The sequence below is a fragment of the Danio rerio genome, chromosome 14, assembly GCF_049306965.1.
Source record: "Danio rerio strain Tuebingen ecotype United States chromosome 14, GRCz12tu, whole genome shotgun sequence".
In the NCBI taxonomy this organism is placed as follows: Eukaryota; Metazoa; Chordata; class Actinopteri; order Cypriniformes; family Danionidae; genus Danio; species Danio rerio.
Window position 1 is genome coordinate 1,515,001 of NC_133189.1, and position 17,500 is coordinate 1,532,500.

Sequence of the window (17,500 nt, forward strand, 5' to 3'; positions counted from 1 at the left end):
AATCAATCAATCAATCAATCAATCAATCAATCAATCAGTTGGTTAGACAATACATCATTCAGTTATCAACCAACCAACCAATTTATCAGTCAACCACCCAATCAGTAACCAAACAATTTGTCAATTATTTGGTTGGTCAATCAATCAACCAACCAGCAAATCAATCAATCAAATCAATCATTTGGTTGGTCAATTAGTCAGTTAGTCACTAATCAATCAGTCAGTCATCAATTAATTGATCAGTCAACCACCCAACCAGTATACTAATCAATTAATCAATCATTTGGTTGGTCAGTCAATCAGTCAGTCATCAATCAATCAGTCAACCACCCAACCAGTATACCAATCAATTAATCAACCATTCGGTTGGTCAGTCAGTCAGTCATCAATCAATCAGTCAACCACCCAACCAGTATACCAATCAATTAATCAACCATTCGGTTGGTCAGTCAATCAGTCAGTCATCAATCAATCAGTCAACCACCCAACCAGTATACCAATCAATTAATCAATCATTCGGTTGGTCAATTAGTCAGTTAGTCACCAATCAATCAGTCAGTCATCAATTAATTGATCAGTCAACCACCCAACCAGTATACCAATCAATTAATCAACCATTCGGTTGGTCAATCAGTCAGTCATCAATCAATCAGTCAACCACCCAACCAGTATACCAATCAATTAATCAATCATTCGGTTGGTCAATAAATCAATCATACATCCATTCATTTCCCTATTTTTAGAAACTTTATAACACCAACATTACGTTTCAGATTATTTATAAATATACTTGTATAAATCAGATTCTACCCACTGAACATTCATTCATTCATTCATTCATTCATTCATTTTGTATACTAATAATCCCCACTGATCATCAGGTGTTTATATACAAAGCTTGCAAGAAATGTAAGAATACAGTAAATCTCTCTGTTCACACGGACTCATTTTCTGCACTAATGACATCATCGCTCTTCACACCAAACATTTCCTAAATAATCTCCTTTTCTCTGATGCATTAGAGCGTGCTGATTAAATTACGCCGATGAGAGAAAACAAAACATTCCTCAGAGCATAAGCACATCTACACTATTGTGTTGCTGCTAGTCCTGTCCTGTACAGATGCCCACATGAGTAATGAGTGTGAGTAATAGCATTATTCTGACCCAACAAAGCTACATGATGCAACAGCCTCAGTGCAATGAGCATCCCGGCGTGGTTTAGGTGGGTAAAAGTGATGCGCGCTGACACGCTTATTAATTGTGGGAGTGGAAAATGAGTGGATTTAAGTTCCAGTCGTGTTTCCCATTGCTTGTAATAGAACGTGTGATCGGGGACTTTCCCAGTGAGCTCACATGTCCACCTTAATGACGGAATATAGCAAACGGCCCACAAATAACAACCTGAAAAATTCCATGAATGTAGGTCATGGGGTCAGAATTAAATAAGAAATAAATCACATTTCCACCCGAGTGAATGACACACATGCGCTTAGAAGAAATAGATTCACATTTATTTGCCTTTAAAACACAGTGCATGGCAGATATCCATATAAATAACCAATAAATAGTTTCATAAATACATAAATAAGCAGCAAAGCTTATGGAAAACATTCTAGTGCTTTTCTTTTTTTCATAAAATACAACTTTGAGAACTGGCGACAAGTCGATCTTCATAGAAGTTACAACTACACTCTCAGAAATAAAGCTAGGAGAGCTGTCACTGGGGTGGTGCCTCTTCAAAAGCTACACATTTGTACCTTAAAGGTCCACATTAATACCTCAAGGGTACATATTAGTATCTTAAAAGTACAAAAGTGTTCCTCCTTCAAATTTTTAGGTACTAATATATACTTTTGAGGTATCAATACCCTTCTGAAAAGGTACCATCCCAGTGACAGCTCGCGTAGCTTTATTTCTGAGAGTGTACATTCATAGCAATGCAATGTATAACGGTGTAAAAATACTGATCGGTTTCATATCAATGCAGAGTGGCACGTAATAGAAACAGACCATCTAAAATCTGTTATTCCCTGAAGGTTTAGTCTAGAAATAGCTTTTTTTAGTTGTTCCCTGCAGTGGTCTGGAGAAGGTCAGTCTGCTTCACTTTCTTTCTGCCTCCATCCGTTCATCCAGATTTTTGACGTTCTTCAGGAACGTCATGACGTCGGTTGCCTCGTATTCCTCACATGTTCTGCATTCGCACTTTCGGTTCGGGCAAGGCTTGATCTAGTGAGAGTAGAAAGAAAAAAAGAGATTTAAAAAAACACTCTTTCTTTAATACACTGTTTCATAAATCTGCATTAATTTTGTGATTCCTGTTTTTATGTTTCTGCATTTATTTCTGCTTTTTAAATTGTGTTATGGGATCTCAGTCTTTCTTCACAATGACTTTTAACCTTAAAAAGTAGGACAAAGTGAGTTTCATTGACTTGTGTAATGGTTTGCAGTGTTATAATGTGTGGGTTGGTGTTGTATATTACAGTAATAAAACCTTGTAATAAACTGCAGCACATTTTCTGTTCGTTTACCAATATACTAAAGTCATTAGCCCTTGAATTTTCTTTTTCTTTCTTAAATATTTCCCAAATGGTGTTGAACAGAGCAAGGAAATTTTCACAGTATGTCTGATAATATTTTTTCTTCTGGAGAAAGCCTCATTTGTTTTATTTCGGCTAGAATAAAAGCAGTTTTTAATTTTTTAAACACCATTTTAAGGTCAATATTATTAGCCCCTTTAAGCTATATATTTTTCAATAGTCTACAGAACAAACCATCATTATACAATAACCTGCCTAATTAACCTAACCTGATTAGTTAACCTAATTACCCAAGTGAAGCCTTTAAATGTCACTTTAAGCTGAATACTAGTGTCTTGTGGAATATCTAGTCTAATATTATGTGCTGTCATCAGGACAAAGATAAAATAAATCAGTTATTAGAAATTAGTTAATAAAACTAATATGATTAAAAATGTGCTCTCTTTTAAACAGAAATTGGCAAAAATAAACAGGAGGGCGAATAATAGACTTTAACTGTATGTATACTTATTTTCACACATTATATTATTTCCAATGACTAAAATGTCAATAAAAGTCACGTTGTTAATCTGTACAGTTGAATTTTCAACATCAAAAGTACACAGAGCAGAGATCAACATCCTATAATGTATAGTTCACTAGTGTTGTCACGATGGGAATTCAGTAACAATCGATACGTTCTTAAACAGCGCTGATTTGCCCAACAGAAAAGGCTGTCATTGGCTGTGAAGTTCCTCAGTTCACCAAACACTGATTGGATACAGAGACACTGAAGCATTTTAAAGTCACATCAGCTGGTTTGTCTATAAGCTGACATACGAGTGATCCGCTGATGAATCTCAGCTTTAAAAAGCTCCAGTTTTCCTGTATCTGTGGTTACACAGCGGTGAGTTCGGTGAACTGATGAGCTTCACGGCCAATCACGGTCATTTCTGTTGAGCATGATGTGAACAGAATGGCAAATCAGCGCTGTTAAAGAACGCGTTTAAAATCTTAGCGGGAAATGGACGTTCAATCTTCAGTATCGATTAGTACCGAATTCAAGTATGGTGACAACTCTATTGTTCAAATGTCAAATTTACATTATTTATTCACCTTCATGTGGTTCCAAACATTTATAAGTAGTTCTGTCGAACACAAAATAAGCTATTTTAAAGAAATAATTAACATTAATTGTAGGCAAAAAAACAAAAACAAATATGGTTTCCAGCTTTTTAATATATATTATTTTGTGTTCGGAAAACAGCTTCGGATTAAGTTGAGGAAGTGTAAATGATTCATTTTTCTTAGTTTTGCATGAGACTACACTATTTTTTTTTTCATTGAATTAAACGAACTTTCTCACCTTACATCAGTCGAACTGACTGAAAATATTAAATTAAACGTTGTATAACAAACAAAACAAACATCTGATTTACTCAATATAGTTAAAGTAACATACACAAACATTTGTTATGAGTACACTGAACTAAAAATTATTCAGTGGATTTACTCAGTGTGTACTCATTCGGAGTGTATCATGTGCTTATGATTGATCACAGCTGGTGCTGCATTATCCAGTGTATCATTCACCAATCAGACGATTCCTAAGCCACTATAAATACTCTAAGTTCCATATGACAGCCATCTTCATTTTGAAGAATCCCCCTCTTCCACCCCTACTCCTCCTCATTTCCTAGATGGGTGGCACGGTGGCCCAGTGGTCAGCACTGTTGCCTCAAGCAAGAATGTCACTGGTTCTAGTCCTTACCAAGTCAGCCGACATTTCTTGTCACGTTCTCCCCGTGCTTACATGTTTCCCCTGGGTTCCCCAGTTTCCTCCCACCGTCCAAAAACATGCAACATAAGTTAATTGACTAATCCAGCGCCATAGACATGCTCCGTAAGTAGTTATCTGTTGAGAGCAATCACTATCTGTTTATTAGCTACTACAGCAGGGGAGTTCTCCACATCTACCTGAGCTCAAACTCCCCTGTTGCCTTGCAAATGGGAGGGAGCCCCGAGCTCAAGGATCTTTTGAGTTCAGTGCTCTCTCCCAGGACAGCATGACAAACAAGCTTTATAATCAATCATCAGCTAAGGGTGAACTCTTGAAATGTTTTTAAGCTAAGTGGTTGCAAACAGTTGATACGGGCTGAATTTAAACAAATTAAATTGAACATCGCTAAATTTAGTTTGTTTAAATTCAGCCCGTATAGATCTGGTTTGCAACCACCTTAAAAGCATTGAGAAAATCTAATGGATCATGTTTGTCAGTGCATCGCTGCCACCGTATAGGCCTTTTGGCTATGAAACATGTGACGTTGCTTTCCTACGAGGTGCAGGATGATAAAGAAATTACCTGATTCACTTCAGCCTCCAGCAAGTCGATGACATTATTTAAGCTCTCTTTATCATCATCATCATCCTCCTTAAGATCAAAGCAGTCATTTTTCAGCACTTTTAGCTCCTGCAGAGTACAGTTCCCGGCCATGTGCAGACAACCCTGCAGAGAAACAGAGACAGGAGCGCGTTAGGCCTCGCTTTGAGCTGTGTGTAAGGTGTGTGTGAAGAGATCTGAGAGCTGGCTTGAGGTTTTGGCTTTCTCATAGTAACCTGCTTCCTGTGTTAGTGATCTCCTCTCGCTCTTTCACATATAACACAGATGCCAAACAGCAGAGAAAAAAAAAGAAAGAAAGTAAAAAGAGTGTGCTTACCGGGGCAATGTCAGTAGGCGTGTAGAGAGTCAGGTCGCTTATCTGTTAAAGAAAAAAAAAAGGTGTAAGTGTAAATGATAAGTGCAATGTAAAAGAAAAATGCAGGGTTCCACTCAATTCACTCTTAAGTCTGTTTAACAAATTTAAGTGGATTGAACATGAAACTATTAAGTTGTGCCCCAAAAAACCTAGAGTTGTGTTGTTTAAGCTCATTTTACATAAGAACAAGCAGCCAAATCATCTGTTTTGAGTGTGCACTAGAGAAATGCAGATATCCACACAATTAAAAAGTGATTAAACTTAAAGAAAGTGAGTAAACCCATCACCTTAGAAGTGGCAGGTTGAGTCCACTTAAGTATTTCTGTTGTAGCTTAGAAATGTTAAGTTCACTTAACTTATTTTTTTTATAATTATGCACAAAGTTCATTTACTTAATGATTTCGAATTAGAAATCGAGTCAAATTTAAGTGGATTAAACATAAAACAATTAAGTTGTCCCAAAAAACACAACATAATCGTGTTGTTTCAACTCATCAACAATGTAAATACATGCAGGGTTCCACGTCATTACTGTAAAAAGTGATTGTGAGTAAAGTGAGTAAACTCATTGCCTTCAAATGATTAAGAAAACAAACTATGTGCATAATTAATCAAATTAAGTGAACTTAACAGTTCTGAGTTACACCAGAAATACTTAAGTAAAATCAACTTGTTGTTTCTAAATCACTTTTTTACAGTGGCTGTGTAACCCTACATTTCTTTACAGTCTTAAGGTAGAATGAGTTAAAATAAGTTGAAACAACACAATTATTTTGTGTTTTTTGGGACAACTTAATTGTTTTACGTAGAATATATTTTGATTTGATTTGTGTTGTCGTTGAAAAAGTGAGTAAACTCGTTGCCTACAAATTGTTAAGTAAACGAAACATGTGCATCACTATTAAAATTAAGTAAACTTAACAGTTCTAAGTTATACCAGAAATACTTAAGTTCACCTAACTTAATTTTTATAATTATGCGCATAGGCAATTAGTTTGCTCACTTTTTCAACTGCAACACAAATCGAATCGAATTTAAGTAGATTAAACATAAAACAGTGAAGTTTTCCCAAAATAACTTTCAATTCATTTTAAATAAGTAGCTTGAACAAGCAGCAATACAATTCCTTCATGTTGTCCCAACACAAATCGATTAAGTTAACTTAATCGTTTTTACAAATTTAAGTTGATACATAAAACAATTAAGTTATCCCAAAAAAACCACAAAATAATAGTTTTAAAATCGCTTTAAATAAGTATTTAAAACCATCTAATCGAGTTGGGATTTAAGAGGATTTCACACAATAACAAAAAAGTCTCAACACAAATATATTAAGTTATCAGAACTGTTTTTATAAATTTAAGTTGATTAATCCTAAATCAATTAAGTTGCCCCAAAAACACACAATAATAGTTTAAAAATCACTTTAAAAAGTAGCTAAACCATCTATAAAATGCAGGATTTCACACAATACATTTTTGTCTCAACTCAAATATATTAGGTTATCTTAATTGATTTTACAAATTTAAGTTGATTGAACATAAATCAATTAAGTTGCCCCAAAAACACAATAAAAGTTTTAAAATTGCTTTAAATAAGTGTTTCACAACATCTTTTGGAGAGAAGACTAAAAAATGCAGGATTTCACACAATAAAACACAAATATATTATGTTATCTTAATTTTTTTTACAAATTTAAGTTGATTGAACATAAATCAATTAATTTGCCCCAAAAACACACAATAATAGTTTTAAAATTGCTTTAAATAAGTATTTCACAGCATCTTTTGGAGAGCAGACTAATAACTGCAGGATTTCACACAATAAAACACAAATATATTATGTTATCTTAGTTTTTTTTTTACAAATTTAAGTTGATTGAACATAAATCAATTAAGTTGACCCCCAAAAACACACACAATGAGAGTTTTAAAATCACTTTAAATAAGTAGTAAAACTACCTATAAAATGCAGGATTTCACACAATAAAATATGTTGTCTGAACTCAAATATATGAAATTATCTTCATTGTTTTTACTAATTTAAGTTGATTGAACATAAAATAATTAAGTTGCCCCGTCCCCCCAAAAAAGTTGTTTTACAATCATTTTAAGTGGCATAAAGTAGTTTAAACTACAAAGTGTAAACTACATATGATGATAAGGATTAAAATGATTTGCTATTACTGCATATGTTAAGAGCAGAGAGAATAATACTTACACATTCATAGTTAGTAATGACCTTCTTCAGATGTTGAAGATTATCCTCGATCTCGCTTGTGACCTCCCGCTTGACAGGTTGTGCGCTCAGAGAGCAGAGCAGTGTCAGACACAGAGCGCAGATCCAGTGTAGAGCAGACATCCTCATCATCATCAGTGTGTGCGCGTGTGTGTGTGTGTTTCACCTGTGTATCCTCAGAGCACGCTTGACTGAGCCACTTGACTCTCGACTCAATTTCAGACTATTTATTACAGCTCTGGGCTCTAGGAAAAATGAATGGGTGGGCTGAAGATGTCTGAGCAGTGTGATCGGCTGCTGGAGTTTTTTTTTTTCCTTTTGATGACTGTTGGGATTTTTCGTTTTGTCCACGAACCCCCACCCCCCTCCACATCCACCCTCACACACACAGAGAGAGAGAGAGAGAGACTCTGTGTGAGAAAGAAAGAATGTGTGCAAGTATGAGTGCCTGTGTGTGTGTGTTTGTGTGTGTTTGTGTGGTGTGTGTGCGCGTGTGTGTTTGTGTATGTGTGTGTGTGTGCTTAAATAAACTAATTCATTCTTTAAAGGACTCTAAATGACATATGGCTGCAAAATATACACGCGCCGGCCACTTTATTAGGTACACCTTACTAGTATCAGGTTTGAACCCTCTGGCCTTCAGAACTGCCTTAATCCTTCATATCAGAGATTCAACAAGCTACTGGAAATATTCCTCAGAGATTTTGCATCATATTGACATGATAGCATCACACAGTTGCTGCAGATTTGTCGGCTGCACATCCATGATGCCAATCTCCCGTTCCACCACATCCCAAAGCTGCTCTATTGGATTGAGCTCTGGTGACTGTGGAGGCCATTTGAGTACAGTGAACTCATCGTCATGTTCAAGAAACCAGTCTGAGATGATTGAGCTTTATGACATGCTGCGTTATCCTGCTGCCATCAGAAGATGGAGACACTGTGCTCATAAAGGGATGGACATGGTCAGCAGCAATACTCAGGTAGGCTGTGGCGTTGATGCTCAATTGGTACTAATGGACCCAAAGAAAATCTCCCCCACACCATTACACCACCACCACCAGCCTGAACCGCTGATACAAGGCAGGATGATCCATGCTTTCATGTTGTTGAGGCCAAATTGTGACCCGATCATCTGAATGTGTCAGCAGAAATGGAGACTCATCAGAGCAGCAACGTTTCTCCAATCTTCTATTGTCCAGTTTTGGTGAGTCTGTGTGAATTGTAGCCTCAGTTTCCTGTTCTTAGCTGACAGGAGCGGCACCCGGTGTGCTCTTCTGCTGCTGTAGCCCATCCGCCTCAAGGTTGGCCGTGTTGTGTGTTCAGAGATGCTCTTCTGCAGAGCTCGGTTGTAACGAGTGCTTATTTGAGTTACTGCTGCCTTTCTATCAGCTGGAACCAGTCTGGCCATTCTCCTCTGACCTCTGACATCAACAAGGCATTTGCGCCCACAGAACTGCCGCTCACTGGATATTTCCTCTTGTTCAGACCAATCTATGTAAACCCTAGAGATGGTTGTGCGTGAAAATCCCAGTAGATCAGCAGTTTCTGAAATACTCAGAGCAGCCCGTCTGGCAGCAACAACCATGCCACGTTCAAAGTCACTGAAATCCCCTTTCTTTCTCATTCTGATGCTCGCTTTGAACTGCATTGACCATGTCTACATGCCTAAATGCATTGAGCTGCTGCCATGTGATTGGCTGGTTAGATATTTGCATTAACAAGCAGGTAGACAAGTGTACCTAATAAAGTGGCCGTTGATGGTTAATCAGCACATTTGCCTCATTTAAGTGATCTACATGTTTTATTAATTAGGGGAATGAACCGCCAACTTATCCAGCATATGTTTTACGCAGTGGATGCCCTTCCAGCCGCAACACAACACTGGGAAACACTCATACTCTCTTGCATTCACACTCATACACTACAGCCAATTTGGGTTATTCAATTCCCCTATAGTGCATGTGTTTGAACACATGACCTGCATGATGCAGCTGTGAAGCAATCATGCTACCCAATCCACCACTGTGACGCCCTTGATGTCAATAAATTAGGCTGTTTTACTTATCTAAAATGCTTTGGCATTCAAGTTTGCTTGGTCTTGAAAGAGAGAGAGAGAAGCAGATTTGACCCATCAGTGTGTGCACATGGCTCCTGAATACACAAGTAAGAGAAATGGTAGACCTCTACTTTAACCCACTGAAAAGAAACTGTATAACAGTGTCATAATAAATAAAAGTATTGTTAAAAATTAAACTATGTTTTGTTTGTCGCATATGGCGTAACTATTTATGCAATGTATGCCACCACCGCAAGTATACTTCAAACCTGTGGCATGCACTGTGTGTGTGTTTGAGTGTGTTTGAATGAGTGTGTCAGTGACTTTAAGTGTGTGCGCATTAAGGTTGTAATATTGTGGGAAGTCGGTCACCGATAAACAGTTTTGACTAACTCTCACTCCGTTCTAGATGCCTGCATGCATTAAACATTAGATCACACTGACTGTGGCCTGACATCATCACAGCATTAGATCAGTTGCTTGTGTGTGCTCACTTTATATCAGATAAGGGTCAAAACCGAAGCATAACACAGCTTTAAGTGTTTGTTTCTCTTTAATGTCTTCTTCTGTGTGGTTGTGGTACATTTTTAGCATCATTTACATAAGCCACCCACTTAAATGCCATTCAGCGTACACATCTACATAGCGTAAATCTTATCAGGCATATTTATAGCACATTTTAAATAAAATAACGTTTAACATGAACACATTTTATATATATATTATAAGGATAGAGTGGCTCAATGGTTAGCCCCGGCTGGACTAGTTGGCATTTCTGTGTGGAGTTTGCATGTTCTCCCCTAAACAGATGTGCTATAGGGGGATTGATGAACTATATTGGCTGATAACTGGTTGATTTAACTATATATGTGTGTGTGACAGTGTGTATAGGTGTTTCCCAGTACTGGGTTGCAGCTGGAAGGGCATACGCTGTTCAAAAAATATGCTGGAAAAGTTGGTGGTTCATTCCACTGTGGCGACCTCTGATGAATACTTATAAGGAAAATGAATGAATGATTTTAAGGAGGCACAGAAGAAATATGCTGCTTTATTACACTGAATAATGGTAGAACATTTCATTTCAGTTGTATTTTGACTGGGTATTTAAAACTTGCATTTTTAAATGAAAGTTAAAATATTTGAAGGCATTTTAAAGCAGAAAGACTGAATTTTTATTTTCGTTTTGGGATCATACTCAACTGGTTTCACTCCAAAATTGCCAGCAAATGATTCGATCAAGTTGCACTGACTTAAACATGGAGTTCTGAAGTAGAAACTGTTTACTAGTGTTCTCCTGATAAACTATTTTGACATATTTTAACTAGGTTTACGCACTCAGTTGTGTAAAAGCAAAGCAGTTTCAGCGCTCTGGCAGCAGGAGGCGTCATGATGCCGAATACTTCCCTCAAAATAAATAAATAATTAATGATATGAATGGATGAATGAATGAATGAATGAATGAATAAATGAATAAAATAAATACATAAATAAATAAATAAATAAATACATGAATAAATAAATAAATGGAAAAATAAATAAATGAAAAAATAAATGAATGAATAAATAAATAAGTGAATGAATGAATAAATAAAATAAATGAATAAATACATGAATAAGTAAATGAACGAACGAACTAATGAATGAATGAATGAATGAATGAATAAAATAAATAAATAAATAAATACATGAATAAGTAAATAAATTAATAGATAAATAAACAAATAAATAAATGAAAAAATAAATGAATGAATAAGTAAATGAATGAATGAATGAATAAAATAAATAAATAAATAAATAAATACATGAATACGTAAATAAATAAATGGATAAATAAACAAATAAATAAATGAAAAAATAAATGAATGAATAAATAAATGAATGAAAGAATGAATGATTGAATGAATGAATAAATAAAATAAATAAATAAATAAATAAATAAACAAATAAATAAATTCATGAATAAGTAAATGAATGAATGAATGAATAAATGAATAAAATAAATAAATAAATAAATACATGAATAAGTAAATAAATAAATGGATAAATAATCAAATAAATAAATGAAAAAATAAATGAATGAATAAATAAATGAATGAAAGAATGAATGACTGAATGAATGAATAAATAAAATAAATAAATAAATAAACAAATAAATAAATTCATGAATAAGTAAATGAATGAATGAATGAATGAATGAATGAATGAATGAATAAAATAAATAAATAAATAAATAAATAAATAAATAAATACATGAATAAGTAAATAAATAAATGGATAAATAAACAAACAAATAAATGAAAAAATAAATGAATGAATAAGTAAATGGATTAATGAATGAATGAATGAATAAATGAATAAAATAAATAAATAAATACATGAATAAGTAAATAAATAAATGGATAAATAAACAAATAAATAAATGAAAAAATAAATGAATGAATAAATAAATGAATGAAAGAATGAATGAATGAATAAATAAAATAAATAAATAAATAAATAAACAAATAAATAAATACATGAATAAGTAAATGAATGAATGAATGAATGAATGAATGAATGAAATAAATAAATAAATACATGAATAAATAAATGAATCGGTTGCAAGAATCACGTAATATCCTCATAATAAGATGCTTGTCTAGCCGGATTTAAAGGAAGTGACGTAATATTAATGAAGGGAAGCGTGCCCCATTTATTGCGTTTATGTCAGGTAATAGCGTATCCTGACTATTTGCTCTAATAACCCAGAACTTCCTGTGGATGAAATCTAAACCAGCTGTGCTTTGTGAAATTCACTTGTTCTCACTAAACTCTTCCTTTTGTTGAAAAGTCATTTCAGTTCAAGTTTATTTGTAGGTCTGCGTCTAGTCATTTAGTCATCGCTTTTGTCCAAAGCCACTTACAATTGAGGAGGCATTTAGCGATTCAACAGGAAGAGGCAATACACACAACAAGCGCTGATGATACAAAGCAACTGTTAGTGCTCAGAGAATTAAGTGCTAAGGAGTTTAAGTAAAGCGCCTGGTGTATATGGATACACCACTGTTGCCTCACAGCAAGAAGGTCACTGGTCCGAGTCCCGGCTGGGTCAGGTGGCGTTTCTGAGTTTGCATGTTCTCCCCATGTTGGTGTGGGTTTCCTCTGGGTGCTCTGGTTTCCCCAACAGTCTAAACACATGCGCTTTAGGGGAATTGATGAACTAAATTGGCCATAGTGTATGGGTGTTTTCCAGCACTGGGTTGCGGCTGGAAGGGCGTCCTCTGTGTAAAACAAGATAAGAGAATTAAGTGCTAAGGAGTTTAAGTAAAGCACCTGGTGTATATGGATAGAAGAGTGTTTCTACAGGTGGTTTGTCAAGCCCACTCACCTGTGTGAGGCACACTTTGAAAATTTTAGTTTTTCAAAGCGTTATGGAGTGATTGTAAGAAAGTGTTTGGTGCAAAACTGGTGCAAGTGTGGGATAAAGTGTCAGAGAGATGAAAGAGTGTGTTTTCTACAGGTGGTTTGTCAAGCCCACTCACCTGTGGTGGCCACTCACAACTGCATGATGTATTGAGGTTTATGTGTGATTAGCACTTTTGTATGGCATTTGCATGGCGCAATAAGTATCATTTAAAAGCAGCATTACAAAAAGGTGCACATTATTGCTTGTGTACAGTCAAAATTAGACTATTTAAGGAGCTGTGTTTGGGGCTCCTTCCACAAGCTTCTCACAATAGTTTGCAGGAATTTTGGCCCATTCCTCCTGACAGAATTGGTGTAACTGAGTCAGATTTGCTCACACAAGCTTTTTCAACTCTGCCCACAAATGTTCTACAGGATTGAGCTCAGGGCTTTGTGATGGCCACTCCAAAACATTCACTCTGTTGTCTTTAAAGCACATTTGAACTCATTTGGCAGTGTGCTTAGGGTCCTGGTCTGTTTGGAAGAGCCATTCAGGAGTTCACACTTAGCTCATGATTTATACATAGCTTGTTTGGCATGCTGTCCCAGGAGAGAGCCCTGAGCTCAAGGGATCCTTGAGCCCAGGGCCCCCCCCCCCCCCCCTTTTGCAGGGCGAGTGGAGATTGAGGTCAGGTCTATCTCAAACTCCTCCGCTGCTGAGGCCAAGGCCAACTTCCTGAGAGTAAGATATTATAAAAAAGGTTTAGGCTTATTTTATCTATAATATAGAGCACATTTGGATGGTGGGAGGAAACCGGGGAACCCGGGGGAAACCCACGCGGACACGGGGAGAACATCCAAACTCCACACAGAAATACCAGATGGCTCAGCGAGGACCCAACACCATTGGTATTCTTGCTGTGAGGCAACAGTCACTGGGCCACCGTGCCGCCCATTCTGGATAAAGGAGGAAGTAGGGGAGGAGGGGGGTTTCTTCCAGACGAAGATAGTTGTAGAAAGGAAATGAGGATATATATGGTGATTTGGGATCCTTTGATTGGAGGATCATAATTAGCTAATGTGGACCAGCTGGGTCAATCATGAGCACATGCTCCTCTCCAAATTAGTTTAAAGTTAAACTTCACTTTGTGGCCAAGTTGTAATGTCCTGGCTGATGTGTTGAGATGTTGCTTCAGTATTTCTCCATCATGTTCTTTCTTCATGATGCCATCTATGCTGTGAAGTGGACCAGTCCCTCCTGCAGCAAAACAGCCCCACAACATGATGCTGCCGCCATCATACTTCACAGTTGGGATGGTGTTCCTAGGCTTGTAAGCTTTCATCTTTGTCCTGTAACACTGGTCATTATGGCCAGACGGCTCAATCTTGTTGGACATGTCTCCAAACATTAGTCTTTTTCCCAGTGTAGTTTAGCAAACCTTAATCTGGCTTTGTTGTTGATTCTGGCTTGTTGGTTTTCCCATGTTGTCACACAAGGAAGCAGTGTGTTTGAGCTTTTCCTTCAATACTACTCTACAGTTGTGCCTCACATTAACTCAAATGTTGTCAATTAGCCAATCAGAAACTTCCTCGACACCATCATCTGAGCTTTTTCAGAGGCAGAATAATCTTATTGTGTGTAAACTTGACTTTCAAGAAGAGTTATAACAATTTCTCAATAAATATCTCTCTCATTATTCTACTATTAAGCAATACAGAAACACATGTGATCATATTTTTGGGTTACTTTTGAAACATTTGAAACATGTTTAGCGAAAATGCAATGTAATCCATCGTGTGAATCAAATTTTGTGCATCATTTATTTGACTTTTGATTGTAACACAGCAGCGGGTTCACAATATGATCTCACCACAGTGCTATTTTGATGAGGGTTTGCACTGTGGAGTGCTTTTACATGCATGACCACAAAAAAAGGAAATGTTGTCACAGTTCTTCAGAAATGCCATGATCAAGGGATGTTTTCACAGGTGGGCCTGTTCAGGATGGCAGCGAAAGCTTTATTACTTTAGCAATCAAATGAGGAGTGATTGATATAACACAATGAGTATTGACTAACAACTGACACAGTAAGAAATCTAAATACTGTGCAGCTTGAAACTGTCATGATATCATGCCTATGTACAGTTGAAGTCATTTAATTATTTGCCCTCCTTTGCTCTTTTAAATATTTCCAGAATGATGTTGAACAGATTCAGGAATTTCACAGTATTTCCTATAATATATATATTTTTTTCTGGAGAATGTCTTATTTGTTTTATTTCGGCTAGAATAGTAAAACTGGAGTCTCCAGTAAACGATTCACAGATTCAATTGATCAGTTCAGAGTGAGTCACCAGTTAATGATTCACTGATTCAATTGATCAGTTCAGAGTGAGTCACCAGTTAATGATTCACTGATTCAAATGATCAGTTCAGAGTGAGTCTCCAGTAAACGATTCACTGATTCAAATGATCAGTTCAAAGTGAGTATCCAGTAAACGATTCACAGATTCGATTGATCAGTTCAGAGTGAGTCACCAGTTAATGATTCACTGATTCAAATGATCAGTTCAGAGTGAGTCTCCAGTAAACGATTCACTGATTCAAATGATCAGTTCAAAGTGAGTATCCAGTAAACGATTCACTGATTTAAATGATCAGGTCAAAGTGAGTATCCAGTAAACGATTCACTGATTTAATTGATCAGTTCAAAGTGAGTATCCAGTTAATGATGCACTGATTCAAATCATCGGTTTAGAGTGAGTCTCCAGTTAATGATTCACTGATTCAAATGATCGGTTTAGAGTGAGTCTCCAGTTAATGATTCACTGATTCAAATGATCAGTTTAGAGTGAGTCTTTAGTAAACGATTCACAGATTCAAATGACCAATTCAGAGTGAGTCTTTAGTAAACGATTCACTGATTCAAATGATCAGTTCAAAGTGAGTCTTCAGTAAACGATTCACTGATTTAAATGATCAGTTCAGAGTGAGTCTGCAGTAAAATATTCACTGATTTAAATGATCTGTTCATATTGAGTCTCCAGTAAGCGATTCACTGATCCAAATGATCACTTGGTAGTGAGTTTCCAGCAAATGATTCACTGATTAAATGATCAGTTCATAGTGAGCCTCCAGCAAATAATATACAAATTTAAGTTTTGGTAATTCAATTTTCTTTCAAAATAAACATTCATCCGTGAATGCTTTTGCTTTAATTACTTAAATGAATTAAAAATCAAGTACTTTTGAATTTTGAACCAAGTGATATTGAAAAAGAGGACTTTATACTTCAATTAAAGCAGTATTTCATTAGGGTATCTCTACTTTTACTCAAGTGCTACAACAGCAATTTACTTTCTCCACATGAAAATTGAAATCCAGACACAAAGTGATGATTACAGGAGATATTTGGCAACCCAAATATTTAATTTCATGCAACATGTGCTCGTTATATCCTGGAAAACAACTGTTATCAAGTCTCAGAGAAAACTGCTTTGTTACCTTTGTCCCACCTTCCTTTCAACCCCTATGTTTTTTTTAAATATCTATATATATCTTTTTTTTTGTATGTATATCTATTTATTATAAGCTTCATGGTACTTTTTGAGAGTGAAATGACTGAAAGGTCATTAGATGTGTCATATGAAAGGCTTTAACGATGGCCAGTGGTGTGGAGAAGCGAATTACTAACTGCCAATAAACCTGCCATGGAAAAATACGCTTACATTATTACTAATACCTGCATTTCACCCTGAATCTGGTATTCCCCATGTGCATATACTTTATTGTTTCTGATATCTATATGCGCATTGCAGGTTCCTTGGGTGGATTGGGTTTGTGGTCAGACACTGTATACTGTTGTATGTGAGGAAAATCACTGTTGAATGTGACGTTTTAAAGTGGCCTCACTCTTCATGTAATTATGGCACGGTTTTAGTAAGTTGCCCTTTTCAGGGTGAATCACTGGGGATTGATTCAGTTTGATCATTTTTCCATGTTGCATATTGTAGTAGATTAATCTAGGGGACAAAACGGTTTGATTATGCAAACTGAAATTCATGCAAATTGGGTTTTTGAGGTTCATGTGAAGTCAGATGTGCACTGAAGCCCTGGTGAAAAGTGAAACTACATCATTTGTTTAGAATATTTATATTATAATGTGTTATATTTATATATTTTTAAGTATAATAGTATTAATAACTGATTAATTTTCTTTTTGCCATGATGATAGCACATAATATTTGACTAGATATTCTTGAAGAAACTTATAATTATTTTAAAGTGACATTTAAAGGCTTAATTAGGGTGATAATTAAATAGAAATCAAGTTATGACGGTGATTCAGAAATTATGTTTTAAGAATCACTAGGGAAGTATTTAAAAGATTTTTAATTTCAGACTAATATTTTTGCCTTTAACTGTGTATATTTACACTCACCGGCCACTTTATTAGGTACACCTGTCTTTTGTTAGCCCAAATTCCTAATCAGCCAATCACATGGCAGCAACTCAATCCATTTAGGCATGTAGACATGGTCAAG

General features: G+C 35.9%; 3 protein-coding genes across 5 annotated transcripts in view; 2 read left to right on the plus strand and 1 right to left on the minus strand.

Moving 5' to 3' along the window:
- adad1 (adenosine deaminase domain containing 1 (testis-specific)) overlaps positions 1-17,500 on the plus strand; it is a 60,024-nt gene that overhangs the window by 32,212 nt on the left and 10,312 nt on the right. The window lies entirely within an intron of this gene.
- Positions 1-17,500, plus strand: part of bbs12 (Bardet-Biedl syndrome 12) — a 98,275-nt gene that overhangs the window by 4,537 nt on the left and 76,238 nt on the right. The window lies entirely within an intron of this gene.
- il2 (interleukin 2) lies at positions 1,493-7,925 on the minus strand. The gene is made up of 4 exons (XM_068213263.2): positions 7,495-7,925; positions 5,236-5,277; positions 4,881-5,024; positions 1,493-2,228 (listed from the first exon to the last, which is right to left on the minus strand). The coding sequence occupies exons 1-4, from the start codon at positions 7,645-7,647 to the stop codon at positions 2,103-2,105; spliced, it is 465 nt and encodes a 154-aa protein (XP_068069364.2). The 5' UTR covers positions 7,648-7,925; the 3' UTR covers positions 1,493-2,102.